This window comes from Lepidochelys olivacea (genome assembly GCF_965140295.1).
Source record: "Lepidochelys olivacea isolate rLepOli2 genome assembly, chromosome: 11".
NCBI classification, from domain to species: Eukaryota; Metazoa; Chordata; order Testudines; family Cheloniidae; genus Lepidochelys; species Lepidochelys olivacea.
Window position 1 is genome coordinate 17,342,975 of NC_140421.1, and position 25,394 is coordinate 17,368,368.

General features: G+C 41.2%; 1 protein-coding gene across 1 annotated transcript in view; it reads right to left on the reverse strand.

The window, feature by feature from the left end:
• Nucleotides 1-25,394, reverse strand: part of NCKAP5 (NCK associated protein 5) — a 568,803-nt gene that overhangs the window by 108,652 nt on the left and 434,757 nt on the right. Inside the window, exon 11 of the mRNA XM_084643960.1 lies at nucleotides 15,041-15,160. Within this exon, the coding sequence (XP_084500086.1) occupies nucleotides 15,041-15,160 (120 nt within the window). The remainder of the gene's footprint in view (nucleotides 1-15,040; nucleotides 15,161-25,394) is intronic.

Genomic DNA, 25,394 nt, shown 5'->3' on the forward strand with positions numbered 1-25,394 from the left:
CTAGCACTATTTACACCAAGGGCTAGTTTGATATAGCTTCCTCCTGCAGGGGTGTGGATTTTTCACACCCCTGAGAGATGTAGCGATACCGATGTAAGTTACTAGTGTAGACCAGGCCTGGGAGAGTGAGAAAGCCAAACCAATCATTTTTAATAAAGAGCGTAATCACCTAGCAAAAGGAGAAGGATGAAGAAAAGCATAAAGGGGCATAATCTAAACAGCAGGTTTATTTTTTGTTTTCTGAAATCTTATTTCCTCCTCTGCTGCTCTCTTTAAACTTGCCTGGAGATTCTGAACATGTTTCAGATTCTGGAACAGAGATTGTGCAGTGTGACTAGCTACTGAGGTGGAACAATTATTCTAAGGAACTACAACTGTACAAAGCATAAGATCTTGTATATTTTACTGGAGTCATATGGAAGCTCCTTGGCATGATTGGGTGGGTCTGCTGATCAAGAAAGGGCTATCCAGACCCACTCCTGCTCTCAGGAGGGAATGGGGGACGAGTAAGCAGGGGTACCACTTGGTGTAGAAGGGAAAGCCAAAGATTAGCCACCGCAATTACTCGGTATGATTGTGACAAGAGAATACTGAATCTAAAATCTGCTGAACAGCCAATACATCTGACTTGTCTTCCCCATCTTCACTCAGGAAAGATTCTAGATATTTTTAAATCTGAGTCCATGTAAGCAGACAAAAACAATCATCTATGTTTTGTAAAGAAAAAAGAAAAATATTCAAACAAGATATATTTATTTTCTACTCTGCTTTTCTCACTAAAAAACACTCTCCACTCCCTCCCTGAGAAACTCAGCACCCTCAAGTCATTTGTCCAGGTTCTTATTTATGGATGACTAGGTCATTCAATCAGAGAACAGACAGCATACCATAGTTGGCCAATCACACAGACTGAACACAAACCCCCATATATCAAATACTCAAGGGACCATTGACATGGAAGAGTTCACAAAAAAAAAAAAAACCCACAGCACAAAATAGGTTCCTTAAAAACTATTTACAAAACAATTCTGAATTATGAACAGTACAAATCAAAACCTGTTCCCTGACAACGAAAAGGCACCAAATCAGACAATGAATTGATCATAATAGTGTGACCAGATCTATTGGGAGGATTAACTAAATGGTTTTTCATGGTGATCTGAAGACAAGTGTTAAGCACTGTTATTGAGTCAAACTGTGGTCTTACAGTAGCATGGCAATCAGCTGCACAGACATGGACCTTGACATTCCTGAGAACAGCCAGGCCAGGTGTGTAAGGGAAAGGGGAAGACAGTCTCTCTGCCTACGTGGTGGTTTGGACCTGTGCTCACCACCCACAGTGAGGAGCTTTGTGCTGTTCCTGTCTCCCCTGTCTCTTTGTGCTGGGCTTGCAGAAGTCAATGCGATACTAAAGTTGCAGATCTGCCATAGACTTGGCTTGGGAGTAGACAGAAGGACCAGGATTAGTTCCTAAAACTGATATCTTGGCACAGAAAGAGGATAGTGTTACAGGAGTCAGGTGTTTTCCCTTTCTCCCTCACACTGTGCTTCTAGATGACTGATCCCATTTTGGAGCTGTTGTGAGATAACCATCTCCAGGTATGCGGCCTATTCAATTTCACAGTGTTTTGATAGCTGGGGCAGCAGAGAAGCAGTGTCCCTCCACAGCCACCTTAGGGCTTAAGGGAGTCACAAACCTGCCTATGGTTGTGGAGCCTTATGAATCTATTCCTGAATGGGAGGAAAAAGTGCCAGGTTTTGCTTAGGATTCTGTGGCCTTGTACCTCTAGCTAACTCTTCTCTGTAGAGAAAAGCAGGGCCAAGATTTGGTCCACGAAATAACATTATGTTGACTAGATTTTCAGAAAAGATCAGCTCCCATTTTGGGATCAAATAAGTGTCCAGAATTCCAAAGGTGCTCAGCATATTGACTGAGGACTTGAAAATCTGGCCCTGAGCTCTTCTGAAAATCTGGTCCTACGTGCTATTATATGGAAGATCAAAATTAAAGGTTATTTCTATTAGTTATTCCCTCATGGGCTGGGAATGACTCGTAATATTGCAGAGGCAAGCTCTGTCCCTTAAGGAAGGCCATATGTCAGGTTACTGTCAAGTAACTCCCAAGGACTGGTTTACAGAACAGCATTTAAGGCGTCCTTTAAAAAAACAAGGTTATAATCTTCCTCAGGTTCATGTACAATATCTGAAGTCCATAGACAAATGTACAGTATGCACAAGTCTTATGTACACTGGAGGTGGACATATCAGGAAGAATTTTAGTCAACAGAACATAAGAGGAAACCTGAAAAGAGTATGTATCAGTTTTTAAAACAATAGAATATTAAAGTTTAAAATTCAAACTCTACAAAATGGGTGTAGAATAAAAACAATTCACATCAATGACTTTGTAGTTGAGAAAGACTAAAGAGTGGGCATCTCTTTGAGATTTCTAAAGTACTGTTATTAATTCAAGATGTCATTATCCTGATATGCTGGTTTCCATACTTCAAATGCAGTCAGCGAGAGTTTAATTCATAACGTTAAAGATGCCCTTGTATTCCACACAGGACACAGACAAATCACCACTCCTCCCAGTATCCTGAAAAAGGTGAGTGACTAATGAAACATGGCTTGCTCACGTTTAGAGACAAATTAATTTTAATACCATCTAAAAATGCAAAAGAATTAGAGTTAAGTCTAGCAATATGCTGCAAAATGTTTAACAACAAAGGTAACTTTTCACTTCAGCCTGCTTTTATCAAGAAAGAAGACAGATGGTAATTTAAGAGTTAAAGCACTAATGGACTCTTCAGTTTCATTGAGCATCTATGTGCTGATTTTATCTTGCAATACAGTATTTCACATCCTCAGCAAAGTCAATAGAGATTTAGTCAATAGTGTCACAGCCTTTGGATGAGGATCTGAATTTTACCAGTATCAAACCATCATTGCAGAAGATAGGTCATATGGGAAAGAAAGGAGCACATTAGTAAAATTCAATACAAAAAGATTGGGTTGTTTGACTAGCTGTTTCATGACTCATTATGGATCACATTTCACTTTAACTACTACCCCCATCTCCTCTTACTACTGTGCAATATATATATAATAGTATACAAAGTATATATACCAATAGTATACCAGAATATATGCCAGGGAAATTATTTGTTTTGTAATAGATGGCAGCACAAAATCTTATAGAATAACCTTGTTTGCTAAAATCACTTAACATAACGTTAGTTGGAGTCATCTGGTGAGAGTCCATGAAGTTTAATTTAAAATCACTTACAAATCACACTGACTTGATAAAAGTTTAAAAATCTTACAATGTAATCAAGTATAACCTTTACAGGCATAGACAGTTTTAGATAATAGAGCCATAGGTTTGATTTTGTTTCACAACCCAAAGTTCTATCACCATGCTATATAAAGTAGTAATGGGAAAAAAGAGATGATAAAATAAGTGAAATTTTCAGGGAGTTTCACATATTCATTTTAGTGATGCTACAGGTAAATTAATCCTCTGTTTTTATTACATCAGCCATTAATTTCATATAAATACATATACACACATATTACATACTATTTTTTGAGCAGTAGACCTTTGTCTAAATTTCAGTCTTTTAAGATAACCAAAATAAATACTTCATATTTAGCAACATTAATAATAATGTTTATACTTCCATACCGTTTTAGAATTTCAGTAGATTTCTCTTTTACAATAAAGAACAGAAACCCTCTAAATCTTTGAATCATTTAATCTTATGCATTGTTTTGGAATTTCATTTGGGAGTTATGGAGTGTGAAATATTCACCATGATGAGAAAACAATTATCTAGCACACCTGTTGCTTATGCACTTTGTGTTTACGACAGTCCTGCAATGGCTATTATTTTATTCCACTGCATAATTTCAATGAGGGGGCTTTAAAAGTTGATCCGATGACATGAAATTACACTTTTATATGTAACACATGGCTAGTGCTTTGCCCATTGTGATAACACTAGAATGATGTCTGTTTTCCAAGTCAAACTAATTTTCCAGTCTGCACTCCAGTGAGAAAGATTTCTCAGTTTTAATGGGAAATTGAAGGAGTCTTGGCCTAAATATACAAGTTATATAACAAACAGGATAATATACACTGAACACAGAAATGCATCAACTGCAATATATTTACATCTACTGAATCTTTGATACTGTCCCTGTCATAAAATTGATGGTGATAAATCTTTGTATCATCTAGGCTGCATTCATTAAGAAAATTCCCCACACTGTTCATGTGCACTTTATGTAAACTTAAAAAAAAAGTAAACAAGTAAATGCCACTGCTTTCTATTTAATTAAACCCTACCCCACCCCACCCTACTCCAAACAAAGAGCTAATTCAGTACCACATCCCCAAAGAGTAAATAAATGGTCTGGAGCTGGTAATAAAAAATACAAACAGAGCTCAGAGAATTTTCACACAGTTCAGAGCGTAGAATAAAGGCTACCTATAAACAGCTCTCACTTATACTTTGACAATTTACCCAGGGATTTACATGACAAGCTGACATCTTATATTTATGTTCAGTAAATACAGCAGGTTGCCCCTGAGTCAAGTGGTTGCTTCTCTTTAAGGAAGGTGTGATTATGAGGAACAAAATACAACATTTAAACAAAGAAAAGTGTATCTTTTTAATGCTTTTATAAAAAGTTTAAAGTGTAAGGCTCCTCTGAAAAGCAACTGTAAAAATGGTAGCGTAGGCTTCCTTGTTTCTTGCCTTTCACTGATTCCTACATTTAAAGTGTTCAGTTTACAAGTAGAATGATATTTTTTCCCAATGATTATCTCTGCATACTCACCTTGATCTACAAAAGCAAAATTGGATTTTTTCCATTGCGCACATCCCCATCAGTAATAAAGGTCCTTACACCCAGGCAACCCCATTGTCTACATGCTATGGCCTCAGTGTATCCTCACTGACAACAATTTGCCCCCATGGAACTTAGTGAACAATTCTGGTGAGGATGATGACGCATAAGATGGAACAGAACCTACAGCTCACTCAGTCTCAGCTGTATGTATTTTTATTTTTGTCACTAAGAGCCTGGCGTAAGTGTTCTCTTGATCCACACTTCCCCTGAGTAAAATCCATCTTCATTCATCAGGACGATGCCCACATATATCTTTCAACTGTTATAACAGATTGTATTCCTATTTCAAAATAATTTATAAATATTACACTAAAGACCATTTATATTTTGCCTCAAAACCATTTACTCAGTTTACTGTTGGTAGTCTTTCCCTGGCAATTTATTGTCAGTTGAGCAGAGGACAAATCTTGCTTTCAGAGGTTGGATGTGAAAAGTGCCTCCATAAGATATCACAGAACCTCATGTTTGTATAGACATGGAAAAGCCTTTTAATGCTTTTATTTGGCAGTCCTAAAGGCTAATAATCTGTGTTATAAGGACTTGAGAAGTGCTGGCTGCTGAGGGTTATTTTCACTTAAAAGATTTGTCATGTTCACCAGGATTATATGCTTGGTGAGCTTTGTTCATTTTGAGGGGGTGGGAGGGGGAGATCAGAAAGACTCCAGATGCTGAACTAGGAGAAGCCAGACATGACAAGTAGGAGATCATAGAAACATATTAGAGATGGAACTGATCTATTAGGTCAGTTAGTCCATCATACTGCTGATGAAAGATTGTTCACAATTGTGCTATATCCAGTTTAGTTTTCAATGTCCCAAATGATGAGGCTTCCATCTCTTCCCAGGGGAAACTATTTCACAGTGTAACACAACTCATTATCAGGAAGGTTTTCCTAATACTGAGCATATGCCTATATCAATGTGAATATGACTCTGATCCAGCAGGGCACTTAATTTTAGGTACTCAAGTACTTAATTTTAAGCCTATGAGGAAGATTCACTGGGTTCAAATGCCCAGAAGTGTGACTAGTAACAGTCAACAGTGAGTGGGCAGGATACTGCTGCTGGAGAAGTTGGTCATTGACTCTCTAATCTGTTCCTTTTTATCTGAGAGATCTCTCAGGATTGAATTGGTCAGTTGTTCATCTGATTAGTGGGCTGTATTGCAAGGAGGATGAAAGTTTCAAGGCAGGAGACCATCAAGCTGGAGCAGAGGGAAACAATCCTATAGTTGGGACCCACCTTCCAGATGAAGTCATGATATCCTCTTGCTTTGAGGATATCCCTCCAGCCATGGGGACTCCAGTTATTATGAAGGGATGGGCAATAGTAGTAGGGGATTTGATTATTAGAAACATAGACAGCTGGATATGTGAGAACTGTGAGAATGGCATGGAGAACTGGCTGCCAGGCGCGAAGGTAGCAGATCTCACAAGAGATCTAGACCAGTGGTTCTCAAAGCCGGTCCGCTGCTTGTTCAGGGAAAGCCCCTGGCAGGCTGGACCGGTTTGTTTACCTGCCGTGTCTGCAGGTTCAGCCAATCGCGGCTCCCACTGGCTGCGGTTTGCTGCTCCAGGCCAATGGAGGCTGTGGGAAGGGCAGCCAGCACGTCCCTTCGCCCGTGCCGCTTCCCGCAGCCCCCATTGGCCGGGAGCGGCGAACCGCAGCCAGTGGGAGCCGCAATTGGCCGAACCTGCGGATGCAGCAGGTAAACAAACCAGTCTGGCCCACCAGGGGCTTTCCCTGAACAAGCAGCGAACCGGCTTTGAGAACCACTGATCTAGACAGCTTTATAGGCAGTGATGGGGAGGAAATGGTACTAGGTAAGAGATTAAAGTCCAGAACCTCCATGGTAGCATTCTTTGAAATTCTTCCTGTTCCATGTGCAGGGACACCAAGACAGAAAGCACTTCAAGGTCTAAATGTAAGGATGAGGGCATGGTATAGGGAGGAAGGATTTAGGTTTATAAGGAACTGAGGAACTTTTGGGGGAAGCAGTGGCCTATACAGGAGGGATGGGGTTAAACTATCCAAAATGGAACCACCAGACTGCTTGCACATAAAATAAAAAAGATTACTGAGGATTAGAGATTATGGGAGCTGGGGGAAAATTGACAGGTGAGGAGGACCACCTGCTTTGGGCACAGACATCCCTTGGGGATGAATTTATTAACGGGGGGGAACACAGTATAGTAGAGAAGGTAGGAAAGAAGTAGGTAAAGTACAGGTAAGAGCTAATAAGGAACAATCACATGTTAAATCCCATTTAAGCATAACACATGAAGGCATGCAACTAAATATGGACAAAATGCACAAGTGCTTATATATAAATGCAAGAAATCTAAATACGAAGAGGGTGAACTAGAGACCTTAGCATTAAATGAGGATTTTGATATAACAGTCATTTCAGAAGCTTGGTGGAATAAGGATACTCAAAGGGACATGGTAATACTTGGGCACAAAATATATAGGACTGACACAGTAGGTATTGTTGGTGGGGGAGTGGTATTATAGGTTTTAAAAAAACATAGTCAAATAAGGTGAAAATCTTAAATGAATCAAACTATATCACAAATCTCTAGGGATAGAAATTCTGTGCTTCAATAATAAGAGTATAGCAGCAGAAATATACTGCCAACCACCTGCCCAGGATGCTGACGGTGATTGCGAAATGCTGAGAGAGGTAAGAGAGGCTACAGAACTAGAAAACACAATAATAAAGGGTGATTTCAACTATCCTTATATTTACTGGGTAAATGTCATCTAAGGGCATGATGCAGAGATAAAATTTACAGACACCGTGAATGATTTATTCTTGGAGAAGCTTGTCCTAGAACCCACAAGAGAACAGAAATTCTTAATTTAGTCCTAAGTAGAGCACAGGACCTGGTCTAAGAGGTAACTATAGTTGAACCACTCGGTAACAGTGACCATAAAGTAATTAAATTTAGCATCCTTGTAGAAGGGAAAATACCAGCTCAATCCACCACAATAACATTTAACTTTAAAAAGGGTAACTGTACAAGAATGAAGATGCTAGGTAGACAGAAATTAAAAAGAGCAGTCAGAAGGGTAAAACGCTGCAAGCAGCATGGAGAGCACTGAAAAACACCATAATAGGGACTCAGACTAAATGTATACCCCAAATCAAAAAAGACAGTGGGAGGACTACAAGAATTCCATGATGCATAAACAAAATAATGCAAAAAAATGGAGGCTGCTAGTGGCAAAAAGGCATCCTTCAAAACTTGGAAGTCAAATCCTATTGAGGAAAATAGGATGGAGCACAAACTCTGGCAAGTGAAATGTAGAAGTATATTAAGGAAAGTCAAAAACGAATTTAAGAAGAAACTTGTTAAAGATGCAAAAACTAACAGTAATTCTTTTTAAGTACATCAGAAGCAGGAAGTCTGCCAAGCAGGCAGTGGGGCCACTAGACTACAAATGTGTTAAAGGTGCACTCAATAAAGACAAGGCCAATACAGAGAAGCTAAATGAATTCTTTGCATCAGTCTTCACTGCAGGTGATGTGGGGGAGATACCAACATCAGAGTGATTCTTTTTGGGTGACAAAGTTGAAGTACTCGCCCAAACTGATGTGTCAATAGAAGAGATTTTAGGAAAAAAAATTATAAACTAAACAGTAATAAGTCACCAGGACCAGATGATCAAGGTGATAAAGTGTACTTAGATTTTCAAAAAGCCTTAACAAGGTCCTTCGGCAAAGGCTTCTAAGGAAACCAAGTAGCTATGAGAGAAGAGGCCTTACTAATCTATTAGAATTCTTTGAGGAGGTCAACAAACATGGTGGACAAGAGTGATCCAGTGGATGTAGTGTATTTGGACTTTTAGAAAGCCTTTGACTAAGTCCCACACCAAAGCCTCTTAAGAAAAGTAAGCAGTCATGGATAACAGGGAAGTTCCTCTCATGGATCAGTAAATAGGTGAAAGATAGGAAACAAAGGGAAGGAATAAATGGTTGGTTTTCACAGTAGAGAGAGGTGAACAGCGGGGTTATACTGCAGGAATTTCAGAGCCTTGAAATGGCTGAAACTTAAAGTTACTGATCTTGTTCCTAAATATGCCTTTAGAGTGCAGATATGCATGAGGTGTGGTCTAGACAGTTGGCATGCTATCCAGTCTGAATTATGCAGCTTTCAGCACATATTGGTACAGTTATTTAAATGAATGGTTAACTGTTGACATCCTTTTCTACCAATATAAGATGATCTTTGGGTTTGTTTTCTCCTCCGCAATTGCTTACTTTTTGGAGTACCTACTAATTCTGCATATTCAACTGGTAGAAGCCAACGTAATGTCTCTTTTAACCATCTGTATTCAGAACATCATGATGTCTCAAGATATCTGAAAGTAAGGTCAGATTTTGGACCATTCATTTCATCCACTTCTGTCAGGGCTTAAATAATTAATTGTCCTATCTTTCTTCACATGTATAATAATGTTGTTGGAGCAATTTACCCCTTTCTGCTAGGTTGATAACTATTTCCATCTAAGTAAGTGTATTTCCCTTCAAATACATATTTTAGAGCACACTCTTCAAATAGTTATAGAAGTCAATACAAAAATAGTTAATACCTACATTAAGATGAGAATTTAGCAATCTGGCCACAGCAGTATGGACAAATTTTAGGTACACAATTAAGCAATACTGGAGATCCATGGAAAATGAATTATACTAATCCAGCCAAATGTACACAAGGCATAATTAGACATTTTAAAAGACTTCCTGCTTTGTTCTAGAGCTGCTAAAGTGATATTTGTAGAGATAGTGATAAAATGACAATTAAAAGAGAGTTTGGGAACAGAGATGCCCTCGGTCTTACGATTAGTAATATTATTTTATACTTCCCACACTCTATGCAAATTTCACTATGTAGTTGATGTAGTATGATGAAATAAATCAAATCAATGAACAATACTACTACCACTTTGCACTTATTTAACACCTTTCACCCAAGGATCTCAAAGTGCTTTAATTACATCAATGATAGTAACTCTGTTTATGAAGAGATAGAACAACATTCTTGAGAGAATTCAGCTAACGAATTTATATATATGCACCTTCTCATTTAAAATTGTTATTTATTTATGCCTTTACTTGATTTTCATGGTATTTCCAACAGGAGAGTGGGTTTGCGTGTGGGGGGGAAAACTGGATTTGTGCTGGAAATGGCCCAACTTGACTATCATACACATTGTAAGGAGAGTGATCACTTTAGATAAGCTATTACCAGCAGGAGAGTGGGGTGGGGGGAGAGAAAACCTTTTGTAGTGGTAAACACCCATTTTTTCATGGTTTGTGTGTATAAGAAGATCTTCTGTACTTTCCACAGCATGCATCCGATGAAGTGAGCTGTAGCTCACGAAAGCTTATGCTCAAATAAATTGGTTAGTCTCTAAGGTGCCACAAGTACTCCTTTTCTTTTTGCGAATACAGACTAACATGGCTGTTACTCTGAAACCTGTCATCTTTATACCAAACACTCACGTACCTGCCTCTCCACTCATTTAGTTTCTATGCACTGGCTTTGTCTTCCTTGAGTGCTCCTTTTCATCCAACCTCAAATCTCAGCCTGTCTAACATTCCCTCCTGGTGTGTGGCTCACTGACAGAATATATGTAACATGGCTAGCTAAAACTGAGCTCCCGATCTTTCTTTCTATACTCTTCCCAAAAGGGCAGGTACTTTATTTCTCCTCCACCCCCACCCTCCCGCAGGGGGTCAACTGGACAGGAGCTCCATTAGTGCCACAGATCCTGGCCTTCGCTGTTGCTGCTTTTCAGGTGGTATTGAGTTGAAGGCACCTCCACAAGATCTCCTCCACAAAACTGTCCCAGTGGGTCAAGGAGAAGGATGGTTAGATAACAGCAAAAATTAGGTGCCTTAGACACTTGCTTATTTAGCCTACACCTAATGCCAACTCTATACATGACTTCCAGCAACAAGAAAGCATGTCTCTAGAGAATCTCAAAACAAACTCACCTTCCATACAAATTGGTGACGGAGCAGAGACTGAATTACCTCCGGCTCCCGGAAACTCTGGTCTTTTATGTCAGGGTTTGGGTTACTTAATCTTTTCAAGATAGGAATGAGATTTCCCCCGTGTGACATATACTGCCAGCAATGGACGCACCGAAATTTCAAGTGCCAAAGAATTAATGTAGCAATCTGCATAATCAAATCCCCCAGATAAACACAGTAATTTCTTGTTCAGTACTATCAGTCCCTTGGATTTAATGGATACTTATATTTATCTAAAATTCATGAAAATGTAATACTTAATAACTGTTTTACAGTGAAGGCTTCTTATAGTTGTCTTTTAAACCTCCCTTGCATGAAATTTGCTAAATCTGGAGTAATCAGTTTTTCTTTTTGATCTGTGTGCGAAACATGAGGGAAAACAGCATAGTGCATTCAGTATTATATAAGGAACATGTTCTGCACTCTAATTTAAATCACATCCTTAAATGATCACAGTGTGTTATGTTCTCCTTTTGTTTATAAACCAAACAGATTGTGAAGGCTTTGTTTAAAGTCAAATGCACTAAAATAACCTGTGATACTGGTGATTCATTATTTTGAAAAGCATTTAAGCTCACTGAGGCAAGATTTCAACACCACTGAAATGGAAGAAATCCATACTTTAATACAAATTTGGTAGGTCAAGAAATTCATATATAGTTTTTAAAGTACATTTAAATTTAGATAAAAGAATTTACTCATGTCTGGTTGCAGAATAATCTGCTGGTAACATGCAATCAAGTCACTGGTGATAATGGTATACATGATAACTACAGAAGAAAACAACTAAGATTAACTCAATTTTCTTCTTCCTCTGCACTCACTTATTTCAAATTTGTAACTATTTAATTGTACACAGAATTTTAGGATGAGATTTGTATGAAAATAACATTGTACTGCATTGTATAAATCAACAATAAATAAATGATGATATTTTCACACATGTTTAAGTAAATGAGTAGCACAAGTACAACTGACTTTGAATAGGGCTTATGAGCCTTGGCTGCGATTTTCAAAATTCTCAGAGTTAGTCTCCTTTGAAAATCCCATCCCTAAATTATAGGACTCATGTTCCTAAGTCATTTAGATGCTTTTCAGAATTTATAACTGGGTACACAACATGTAAAGCAAATACAGTTATTGACCATATAATTTCTCTAAACTCAACTATATCTTTAGAGAATAATTCAACTGGGGAATAGTTCTTAGTAAATGAAGGTGGATCTGGGACTCCATTCTAAAACACACAGTCACACACCCTGCCTTAGAACAGTGTCCCCCAAAGGGTGGGTCTCGACCTACCATGCGAAGGTTCCAAATGGGTCACAGGCGGCAGATCACTTTCCACCATCCCCTACCTATCCCCCAAGGGTCTCCCCTCCGCATTAGGCCAGGATTAGGGTTGCGGTGTCAGGGTGGAGGGTGCATGTACATTATGGTGGGTCACCAAAAAAACACAAAATGCAGTTGATAGGTTGCTTTAGTAAAATGTTTTGGAATGTTGACCAATATATGCTGGCTAGCATGTACATATATCATATTAGTCGTATGTATATTATCCACACCATAGATATATATTACTATGCATTAAGCACAAATAGCATTAAGCACAAATATTATAGCAGTTATACAGACTAAACTAGCCTAGACCTTTACTATAATCCTGCCTATTCACTTATGCTGGTATCCCATAACATCGTGCATTAGTTGAAGTAAGCTTTGGCTTAAGTAGATAGGAAAGTTGTCAGGATAAGGACATATGTGTATTTTACCCTAGCAAGAGATAGGGAGTTATTCCCATAGGCCAGTACTGGAATATCCCAAAGGAAGACGACAAGATATGATTGTTCTGACCTGGTACAAACCTAGAAGGTACCTTCAAACACCAGTACCTGGAATGCTAGTATCCAAAACAAAGATAAGGAAAGGAACAGAACAAGTTAATGAACTGGGACAAACTGATGGGCTGAATTTTAGTAACATGTAAAGAAATGTGTACCTTGTAAAATCATCTGATAAATACTACCAGCTGAAATGTGTAACTTTGGGAGCACACCGTCCGTGTAAGGTGAATGTGACAACGGTGCATAAGACAGCTTTCCAGAGACTGGTATTGTATAAAAACTATTTCCTGTACTATATTATTACTGGCTTATAGCAATAAACCTGACTGACATTGGTTATTTGGTCTATTGAGTATATTTCATAATGAACCAAAATGTGGTCAAAGAATTGATTATACAATTTATCAACAGAAACCACTGCCTTAGAACGTCCAGGTGCAGCTAAATGTGCAGAGATTCCACTTGGAAGCTGCAAAGTGTCAACTCCACAAGTTTTGAGAGAGTTGTGGTCTCCTGGTTGCCTGTGTATGTAGAAGGGACCATCAGAACATTTAAGCAACCACCCTTTCAAATAATTATGGTGTTTGGCCCCAACTCAAGAAAGCATTGTGATTCAGGCATGTATTTAAGTACACACTTGAGTACATTCCTGAATAGGGGTAACTTAAACAAGTGCTTAAGAGCTTTTCTGAATCTGGGTTTAAGAGTATAATCCAAAGTGTCCATTAATGTGGCAACCCCGATGGCAGACATATTATTAGTTGCCTAATCTAGCAGAATTCAGTAATATCATTTGGAAATATCTCTTTGAAAATCTTAAAAGTCTCAGATGATGAATTAGATTCCATTGGGCAAATTAATTTAGAAAATGAGTTAAATTTTGGTAATTCTCAAATTTACTGTTCTGTTTTTCTGCAAAAAAATATTTGACACTGATCATCTTTATCAGAAGTCCATCATTGTCTGAAATACAGTGACACTCTTCTTTTGATTTTTCACAAGGGCTCAAAATACGTTGATGAGCTAGTTCAGTTGCACATCAGCAGTACATTTTGCTGTCAGATTGGCGACATGGAGTTTAGGAATAACAGTGATTCCCCTTCTCACTTGGCCAATAAAGACTAAGCAGTGAAGTCAGAAAAATTCTGCAGATATGAAGAGCCTGCCTGCTAAACCATGGAGAGGCAACAAAGATAAATGTTACAAATTCATACAAGCTGGAAATAAAAAGACTTACTAGATCGACTCCTTCCTGCTACCAATGCAAGTTCATTCTTTTCAGTATATTCCATAGCACTTGGTGCAGTCCAGTTTCAAATAACTTTAATCATAGGACTGACACCAGTTCCTTTGAGAAGATATACGACATCCTAAGGGCCAAATTTCACCATCATATACATGTGTGGAACACCTGGTGATTTCCATAAGAGTTTCATTCATGCTCTTACATAGGCCAAATTCCGTACTCTCATGTACCTTTCTTTGATCTCAGTGGCAACTGTATACACACAAAGGGCAGAATTTGGACCATCTTTAAGCAGCTTCTCAATCTCAACCTAAAGTTACCTTCATTTAATTTCATCCCAGCTCATGGTCAGATTTTTGCTGCTAGGCACTTCTAATGGGAAGGGGAACAAAGAATAATAGGGAAGATAAAAATAAATTCATATTAAGGGAAATGCCACATCAAAAGAAAATCTGAAGCCTTCCTGATTTTTCCAAAATAACAAGGAAAAATGGGAAACAGGTCACTCTACATCTGAGTTCTTGACTGTCTTGTCCCAGAAAAGGTAAAAAAAATATTGCTCTGGGTCTATGTAATATATTGCAGCAAACATGGAGAAAGCTAAATAGACTGTTTTCCTTCTCACAGAAAATTATGCTTTGTTTACCATCAAATGGAATATTATGGAATTATGTATCCACAATTTTTGCCCCCCAAGAGGAATAATGAACCCATATGTGATCCCATTTATCATCCTGAGGAGGCACCTCAAAAAGTAACTTATTCCTCAGATAAACTTCTCTCTCCACATCTGCACATAATGCGCAGCTAAAGTTTGGTGGTGTACACTTTCAATTTCAATGCCACCAGATGATAGATAGATTTTCTTCTAATATATTATGTCTATCAGTTGTCACTTCTTGCTTGCTAACATTTTCTTAAGAAGATTAATATTATGTAAATGTACTGAACTTAAATTTAGCAGATTCTAGAGGCAAAGGTTTCTTCCTACCTGGAGAAGGAGGTCAGAAGCTGGTTTGACCCTTTGTTGGAAAAGCATACTTAGCATTCGATTCTGTTGTTCCAAATCAAAAACTCTTGTTTTCAGCTTTACACATTCTTCCCTCAGATCCTACAGCACAGGAGAAAATAGGAGGATTGAGGAAAAATGCAATGAAACTCTTGAAAATGCTTTATGGAATAGGAGGCTTCAGAAGAGAAAAATGAGCAAAATTTTCAAAATAGCACAAATAAATCAGAAAAAAAGATACTATGCCATTTCCCTGATTATTTGCTCATCAAAAGATAATATTTAAAATGCATGAAATCAGAAATATTAGTTACGGTACATATACTTTTGGAGTGCGATGTCAGTTAAGCCTTAGCAGCAGTGTGATTCAGTGTATCGATATGGTCATAAAATCTATCAGAAAACATAAGAATAATTATGTTTTCATAGAGCTGGACTGTGTCTTTAAGCACAGCCCTAAAATACAAAGTGCTTAATACATGCAGTGCTTTGTAAGTTACACCATTATAGAAGTAGACCAAGGAGGCATTATACCTTGGAGATGCTCCTCCAAAATCCCCTCCCTTCCCTGTTTCTGCTTGCTCTGGAGTAGTACCAAGAGCAAAGTATACCACCACGCATACTGGCTCAGCTGTGCTGACTGTTGCATCAGGAAGGGGGGGAAGCTTGGCTCTTCACTTTCCATTCCTCTTCCTGTCCACAAGCTCTGGACTAGCTACTCTAGGGGTATGTCTACACTACAGAATAAGGTCGAATTTATAGAAGTCAGTTTTTTAGAAATCGGTTTTATATATTCGAGTGTGTGTGTCCCCACAGAAAATGCTCGAAGTGCATTAAGTGCATTAACTCGGCGGAGTGTTTCCACAGTACCGAGGCTAGTGTCGACTTCCGGAGCGTTGTACTGTGGGTAGCTATCCCACAGTTCCCGCAGTCTCCGCTGCCCATTGGAATTCTGGGTTGAGATCCCAATGCCTGATGGGGCTAAAACATTGTCGTGGGTGGTTCTGGGTACATATCGTCAGGCCCCCCTTCCCTCCCTCCCTCCGTGAAAGCAAGGGCAGACAATCGTTTCGCGCCTTTTTTCCTGAGTTACCTGTGCAGACGCCATACCACAGCAAGCATGGAGCCCGCTCAGGTAACCGTCACCGTATGTCTCCTGGGTGCTGGCAGACGCGGTACGGCATTGCTACACAGTAGCAGCAACCCATTGCCTTCTGGCAGCAGACGGTGCAGTACGACTGGTAGCCGTTCTCGTCGTGTCCGAGGTGCTCCTGGCCATGTCGGCTGGGAGCGCCTGGGCAGACATGGGTGCAGGGACTAAATTTGGAGTGACTTGACCAGGTCATTCTCTTTAGTCCTGCAGTCAGTCCTATTGAACTGTCTTATGGTGAGCAGGCAGGCGATACGGATTGCTAGCAGTCATATTGTACCATCTTCTGCCGGGCAGGCAAGAGATGTGGATGGCATGCAGTCCTTCTGCACCATCTGTTGCCAGCCAAAGATGTAAAAGATAGATGGAGTGGATCAAAACAAGAAATAGACCAGATTTGTTTTGTACTCATTTGCTTCCCCCCTCCCCTGTCTAGGGGACTCATTCCTCTGGGGTCACACTGCAGTCACTCACAGAGAAGGTGCAGCGAGGTAAATCTAGCCATATATCAATCAGAGGCCAGGCTAACCTCCTTGTTCCAATAAGAACAATAATTTAGGTGCACCATTTCTTATTGGAACCCTCCATGAAGTCCTGCCTGAAATACTCCTTGATGTAAAGCCACCCCCTTTGTTGATTTTAGCTCCCTGAAGCCAACCCTGTAAGCCGTGTCGTCAGTTGCCCCTCCCTCCATCAGAGCAATGGCAGACAATCGTTCCGCGCCTTTTTTCTGTGTGGATGCCATACCAAGGCAAGCATGGAGGCCGCTCAGCTCACGTTAGCAATTAGGAGCACGTTAAACACCACACGAGTTATCCAGCAGTATATGCAGCACCAGAACCTGCCAGAGCGATACCGGGCGAGGAGGCGACGTCAGTGCGGTCCCGTGAGTGATCAGGACATGGACACAGATTTCTCTGAAAGCATGGGCCCTGCCAATGCATGCATCATGGTGCTAATGGGGCAGGTTCATACTGTGGAACACCAATTCTGGGCTCGGGAAACAAGCACAGACTGGTGGGACCGCATAGTGTTGCAGGTCCGGGACGATTCCCAGTGGCTGCGAAACTTTCGCATGTGTAAGGGCACTTTCATGGAACTTTGTGACTTGCTTTCCCCTGCCCTGAGGCGCATGAATACCAAGATGAGAGCAGCCCACACAGTTGAGAAACGAGTGGCGATAGCCCTGTGGAAGCTTGCAACGCTGGACAGCTACCGGTCAGTTGGGAATCAATTTGGAGTGGGCAAATCTATTGTGGGGGCTGCTGTGATGCAAGTAGCCCACGCAATCAAAGATCTGCTGATATCAAGGGTAGTGACCCTGGGAAATGTGCAGGTCATAGTGGATGGCTTTGCTGCAATGGGATTCCCTAACTGTGGTGGGGCCATAGACAGAATCCATATCCCTATCTTGGCACCGGAGCACCAAGCCGCCGAGTACATAAACCTCAAGGGGTACTTTTCAATAGTGCTGCAAGCTCTGGTGGATCACAAGGGACGTTTCACCAACATCAGTGTGGGATGGCCGGGAAAGGTACATGACGCTCGCATCTCCAGGAACTCTGGTCTGTTTCAAAAGCTGCAGGAAGGGACTTTATTCCCAGACCAGAAAGTAACTGTTGGGGATGTTGAAATGCCTATAGTTATCCTTGGGGACCCAGCCTACCCCTTAATGCCATGGCTCATGAAGCCGTACACAAGCAGCCTGGACAGTAGTCAGGAGCTGTTCAACTACAGGCTGAGCAAGTGCAGAATGGTGGTAGAATGTGCATTTGGACGTTTAAAGGCGCGCTGGCGCAGTTTACTGACTCGCTTAGACCTCAGCGAAACCAATATTTCCACTGTTATTACTGCTTGCTGTGTGCTCCACAATATCTGTGAGAGTAAGGGGGAGACGTTTATGGCGGGGTGGGAGGTTGAGGCAAACCGCCTGGCTGCTGGTTACGCGCAGCCAGACACCAGGGCGGTTAGAAGAGCCCAGGAGGGCGCGGTACGCATCAGAGAAGCTTTGAAAACCAGTTTCATGACTGGTCAGGCTACGTTGTGAAAGTTCTGTTTGTTTCTCCTTGACGAAACCCCCCCGCCCCTTGGTTCACTCTACTTCCCTGTAAGCTAACCACCCTCCCCTCCTCCCTTCGATCACCGCTTGCAGAGGCAATAAAGTCATTGTTGCTTCACATTTATGCATTCTTTATTCACTCATCACACAAATAGGGGGATGACTACCAAGGTAGCCCAGGAGGGGTGGTGGAGGGGGGAAGGAAAATGCCATACAGCACTTTAAAAGTTTACAACTTTAAAATTTATTGAATGCCAGCCTTCTTTTTTGGGGGCAATCCTCTGTGGTGGAGTGGCTGGTTGGCCGGTGGCCCCCCCACCGCGTTCTTGGGCGTCTGGGTGTGGAGGCTATGGAACTTGGGGAGGAGGGCGGTTGGTTACACAGGGGCTGTAGTGGCAGTCTGTGCTCCAGCTGCCTTTGCTGCAGCTCAACCATACACTGGAGCATACTGGTTTGGTCCTCCAGCAGCCTCAGCATTGAATCCTGCCTCCTCTCATCACGCTGCCGCCACATTTGAGCTTCAGCCCTCTCTTCAGCCCGCCACTTACTCTCTTCAGCCCGCCACCTCTCCTCCCGGTTATTTTGTGCTTTCCTGCACTCTGACATTATTTGCCTCCACGCATTCGTCTGTGCTCTGTCAGTGTGGGAGGACAGCATTAGCTCGGAGAACATTTCATCTCGAGTGCGTTTTATTTCTTTCTAAGGTTCACTAGCCTCTGGGAAGGAGAAGATCCTGTGATCATTGAAACACATACAGCTGGAGGAGTAAAAAAAGGGACAGCGGTATTTAAAAAGACACATTTTATAAAACAGTGGCTACACTCTTTCAGGGTAAACCTTGCTGTTAACATTACATACATAGCACATGTGCTTTCGTTACAAGGTCGCATTTTGCCTCCCCCCACCGCGTGGCTACCCCCCTCAACCCTCCCCCCTCCCTGTGGCTAACAGCGGGGAACATTTCTGTTTAGCCACAGGCAAACAGCCCAGCAGGAATGGGCTCCTCTGAGTGTCCCCTGAAGAAAAGCACTCTGTTTCAACCAGGTGACCATGAATTATATCTCATTCTCCTGAGGATGACACAGAGAGATAAAGAATGGATGTTGTTTGAACGCCAGCAAACATACACTGCAATGCTTTGTTGTACAATGATTCCCGAGTACGTGTTACTGGCCTGGAGTGGTAAAGTGTCCTACCATGAAGGACGCAATAAGGCTGCCCTCCCCAGAAACCTTTTGCAAAGGCTTTGGGAGTACACCCAGGAGAGCCGCGAATGCCAGGGCAAAGTAATCCTTTCACATGCTTGCTTTTAAACCACGTATAGTATTTTAAAAGGTACACTCACCGGAGGTCCCTTCTCCGCCTGCTGGATCCAGGAGGCAGCCTTGGGTGGGTTCGGGGGGTACTGGCTCCAGGTCCAGGGTGAGAAACAGTTCCTGGCTGTCGGGAAAACCGGTTTCTCCGCTTGCTTGTTGTGAGCCACCTACAACCTCATCATCATCATCTTCTTCGTCCCCAAAACCTGCTTCCGTATTGCCTCCATCTCCATTGAAGGAGTCAAACAACACGGCTGGGGTAGTGGTGGCTGAACCCCCTAAAATGGCATGCAGCTCATCATAGAAGCGGCATGTTTGGGGCTCTGACCCGGAGCGGCCGTTCACCTCTCTGGTTTTCTTTTAGGCTTGCCTCAGCTCCTTCAGTTTCACACGGCACTGCTTTGGGTCCCTGTTATGGCCTCTGTCCTTCATGCCCTGGGAGATTTTGACAAAGGTTTTGGCATTTCGAAAAGTGGAACGGAGTTCTGATAGCATGGATTCCTCTCCCCATACAACGATCAGATCCCGTACCTCCCGTTCGGTCCATGCTGGAGCTCTTTTGCGATTCTGGGACTCCATCATGATCACCTCTGCTGATGAGCTCTGCATGGTCACCTGCAGCTTGCCACGCTGGCCAAACAGGAAATGAGATTCAAAAGTTCTCGGTTCTTTTCCCGTCTACCTGGCCAGTGCATCTGAGTTGAGAGTGCTGTCCAGAGCGGTCACAATGGAGCACTCTGGGATAGCTCCTGGAGGCCAATACCGTCAAATTGTGTCCACAGTACCCCAAATTCGAGCCGGCAAGGCCGATTTAAGCGCTAATCCACTTGTCAGGGGTGGAGTAAGGAAATCGATTTTAAGAGCCCTTTAAGTCAAAATAAAGGGCTTCATCGTGTGGATGGGTGCAGGTTTACATCGATTTAATGCTGCTAAATTCGATCTAAAGTCCTAGTGTAGACCAGGGCTTGGGGTGGTTTGGCCACAGACAGAGGTTGATGAGCCTACTACAGCCTTGGCTGAGGAAGCTCATCCCAAGTTTTAAAGGTTTACCTAGTTCAGTTGCCAATAAGGGCTACCACTTGTAACCTTATGACCCTGGATGGGTTGTCTGCAGCTGAGATTGTACTTAGGATCTCTGGTTCTTAAAGCATGAAGCCCTTCTGTCCAGGTCAATTAGCCAAAGGTTGCAGGTTCATTAACCTTTACCTTTCGCCCAGTCTCCTGTAGAAGGGGACAGAGTGCCAATTTGTGTGGGCTACACCCACTCCCAAGGGCTCGCACAGGGTTGTAAAAATGATTCTCATTCCCCTTTATCCACTTAGGCGGCCACAAAGTCCAAATCACAGTTCAGAACAGAGTGAACATAGGTCTGATAAACTGAAGCCGAGTATGGGTTTTTTTTTTAATATACCCAGCATGATTCCATACCATACACTATTTCAGCTGTCAAATTTGATGATGCAGTTTTGTAACTGAAGGGACCTATGATAACTTTTTAAAGAGAAGCTGCTGTGTAATTTAGCCCAATAATTTTATCTACTTTACAATTGTTATAGTCTAATGGGAATTGTTATAGTCTTAAGATTTTTAGAAAATGTCTCTCACCTCAGCATCTAAGACCCCAGCAAAGCACTTCAAGCATTGCTTAAGTTTAAATACATGAGTAGGCCTACCGAAATTAAGCATGTGCTTAAGTGCTTTGCTGGACTCAGGCCTAAGTGCAGATCCTAAAAGTTTGGGTTTTTTTGCAGTCACCATTCTGCTAGCAAAATATTAATCAAAATAAAGCACTCAACAATACCCAGTGTTTATGTAAGAACTGTTTTATGCCTGCTACCCAGATAGCTAAAGGAACATAACCTAATGAATGCTTTATTCTCAGAGCTACAGTGGCATCTTTGATGCTGGTGGTACACAATCCATGAAATAAACGTTAGCCATCTTGGTGGTTATTCCACCACAATTACAAGGGTCGGGGGAATCAATGCAGGCACATTTATTCCCACAAAAAGCATAACCACTCTTCTCAGTTTTTTTTAAATTTAGAACAGCTGCTACCCACTGGCACTGCCTAACTGGTGGAGAAACTGGCCTCTTGCTCCCAATACGCTTTGTCCATCAATATCATTGTCATAAATATTAAGAGAAGGGTAAACCCCTTTGAAATCCCTCCTGGCTAGGGGAAAACTCCTCTCACCTGTAAAGGGTTAAGAAGCTAAAGGTAACCTCGCTGGCACCTGACCAAAATGACCAATGAGGAGACAAGCTACTTTCAAAAGCTGGGAGGAGTGAGAGAAACAAAGGGTCTCTGTCTGTCTTTATGCTGTCTTTGCCGGGGATAGACCAGGAATGGAGTCTTAGAACTTTTAGTAAGTAATCTAGCTAGGTATGTGTTAGATTATGATTTCTTTAAATGGCTGAGAAAGGAATTGTGCTGAATAGAATAACTATTTCTGTCTGTGTATCTTTTTTGTAACTTAAGGTTTTGCCTAGAGGGGTTCTCTATGTTTTGAATCTAATTACCCTGTAAGGTATCTACCATCCTGATTTTACAGAGGGGATTTCTTTACTTCTATTTACTCCTATTTCTATTAAAAGTCTTCTTGTAAGAAAACTGAATGCTTTTTCATTGTTCTCTTATCCAAGGGTTTGGGTCTGTAGTCACCTATGCAAATTGGTGAGGCTTTTTATCCAACATTTCCCAGGAAAGGGGGGGTGCAAGTGTTGGGAGGATTGTTCATTGTTCTTAAGATCCAAGGGTCTGGGTCTGTAGTCACCTAGGCAAATTGGTGAGGCTTTTTACCAAACCTTGTCCAGGAAGTGGGGTGCAAGGTTTTGGGAAGTAATTGGGGGGAAAAGACGTTTCCAAACAGCTCTTCCCCAGTAACCAGTATTTGTTTGATGGTGGTAGCGGCCAATCCAAGGACAAAGGGTGGAATATTTTGTACCTTGGGGAAGTTTTGACCTAAGCTGGTAAAGATAAGCTTAGGAGGTTTTCATGCAGGTCCCCACATCTGTACCCTAGCGTTCAGAGTGGGGGAGGAACCTTGACAATCATTAACAATGTATTGACCTGCAAAGGTGCATGAACCTGATGAAGTAGCAGCTCAGAGTGGGAAATTATAGTCAGAAGTAACCAAAGTGCCTGTCTACATCAGTGCCAGTTCTTATCTAGAGTGTACTGTAGCCAGCACAGAAAATACAAAAGAGGTCACCACACAATGAGAAAATCTTGCCCCAAGATCATTGCAAACATGCTGAAATATCTTTAGTTACAGAGGTATCACTGGATGAATTATGAAGTTATTTCCCCTGGATACATTACCAGGATAGTGCTTATTTTAAGTGGTTCTAAAGCTGTCCAAGTTCTATATGTGGTGCCTTCTGAAATGACGAGGCAATGATATCTATTTGAGGTGTAGTGAAATCCTAAAGCTTTAATTCTCTGAGTGAAAACCCCTGCTAAAAACTCTCATCTATTACCTTATATGGGACAGTGTTTCTCGGCAGGGGAAGCACAACACCAAAGCTCCTCTTTACATGGCTTTCACAAATTATCAAAGAAATTAAAACTGAGACCTAGCTGCTACAATGAAGTTTAAATACTGAGTTCACTGAAGAGGAAAAACGCTTCATGGGAACTGACAATTTAAAACAACATTGCAGACATAGCAATATTGCCTCGCAAACCTTTCCTTTTAAGAGCTAAACACTGGAATTTTATATCCCTCAAACTTCAGACTTTTTGCTCAAGAGCAAGAGTAAAATTCTCGCATGTTACCAACCAAGATGCAGTAAACTGTTCCAACACTAATGCCATTCACAGTAAGGTGAAAAAAAGCACTAACAGGAAATTAACATAAGAATATTTATGTAAAGTAGCAATGCCTGGTTATATTAAATCAAAATAGTAAAATGATCAGTAGGCATGTTGTGTAATAATTAACAAAACCTGAAGTATCTCATTATGCACATTCCTGAATGTAGGACTAATGGGTATTAAAAAAGCCATACCACAAATATCTATCTCAGGACTGTAGTATCTGAGTGTCTCACAATCTAAGGTGTTTATCCTGACAACACCCACTGCACTATTCCTCGATACCAGAACTATTTTTCCCCCAGCTGGGAAATGATGCCTTTCCTTTAAATTCTGGAAATCCACTGCCTTTCCTTTGAATCCATTTCCTCTGTTGTAATGCTCAGTTCCTGTCCACACATTCACCATACACAGCACTGAAGATCACCTGTAGCACCAGATAACAGGTGGCAAGATTTAAAAAATCAGAAAGGGAAAAATTAAATGATCACACGGATCCTAGAGCAGAGAATGTGGGTCAGCACTTTCCTGAAAGGACTCAAGTGTAGCAGGGTGACAAGCAAAGGTCAGATCTATGGATCACTCAGCAATTCCATTATGCACTATAACTCCGATGTTACAATGTTGATCCAGATCTTAAGGAAAACTTAGACCCAAGCACGCAGCTGCACTTTCTCAACTGGGCACTAGGGATCTCTGGAGAGGCGATGGAAACCTCACACCGGCTGCAGAGATATTCCATGCAGTTTATTCCAGCCTTCTGTCTGGAGCCTGCTTCTAGGGTGTTAGCACAACCAATTGAACGGAAACGCTCTCTAGCAGCAGTTCCCCACTGCCTACCTTTTCCCCAGCCCCCTTCCCATGTGTTGCCACAAAGCAAACCCCAGCAGTGGTAGGTTACAAGCAGTGCAGGGGATGTCACCTCCTGTGTGGAGCTTCAAAATACTGCCTCCCTCTTTACCCAGGGGAATTACCCAGGTTTAATTCTGCCACATAGAGTTAAGCCATCCATGGATACATGAAGAATGATGGTTGATGATCTACACAGAAATCAATGGGACTGTGCAACAAACACACAAAACATATTTTGTGGGTTTGTCTCAAAATCATTTGCTGATTATCTGACTTCTCAGATTTTCCAGAGGTAAAACCTGCTGTTTGTAAGTGGGGAGAAAACGCAAACAAATTTTCTGCATAAAAAGATGAAATTTTGCTCTGGGGCTAATTCAGGAAAAATCCCAATTTCACATATTTTCTGCAAGCGCTTGGTAAAAAGCCGGCCATATCAGAGTAATTCAATATGTATTATAACAAATGATATACTCCAAAAGTGTACATTTAAGACTGTAATTCCATCTCAAGTTTTCAATGACATTGATAAATCACTCAAGCTTTGCTCTCTCAGTTTATCTCATCAGAATTCCTCAGTGGAATCACAGTCTTCTCATATACTAGTGGGTATACAGTAATTTATCCCTTACGTTACAGCATGTACTTAATTTGAACAAAAATTAGCCCTTGCTGAGCAATTTCAAATTCACAATAAAACATACCCAATATAGGTTACTGTGCAATATTACTCTTCTTGAATCTTTGAAAGCTCTCAGCTTGTCTTCATGCCTCACTATGCCCCAGAGGTGTGTTATCTCACTGTGGCATGACTTGATGTGTCTTGCTGCTTAGCTGCAGTATGGTAGATTTATCTGTTTACTAGTTATTACCTGGATTTGTATAACTACTACCTTTTGTGATTGACCTGAAGAGTCCAATTTCCTACACTATTGTTTCCCTCTTCTTTCTTATAAATGATCTCAGTATGAACAGAGGTAGGAGTACTGTAACAGTTAACATTCATTAGCATTTAGAAGAGTACCCTCTCCATTTCATGGACATTAAATTAGCTGGTATTACTCAGCAGTTGGTAAGCAGCTGTTAAATCCCATCAATACTCAGCAAATTACTTTATTAAATGTATTGAAATCCATTTTTAT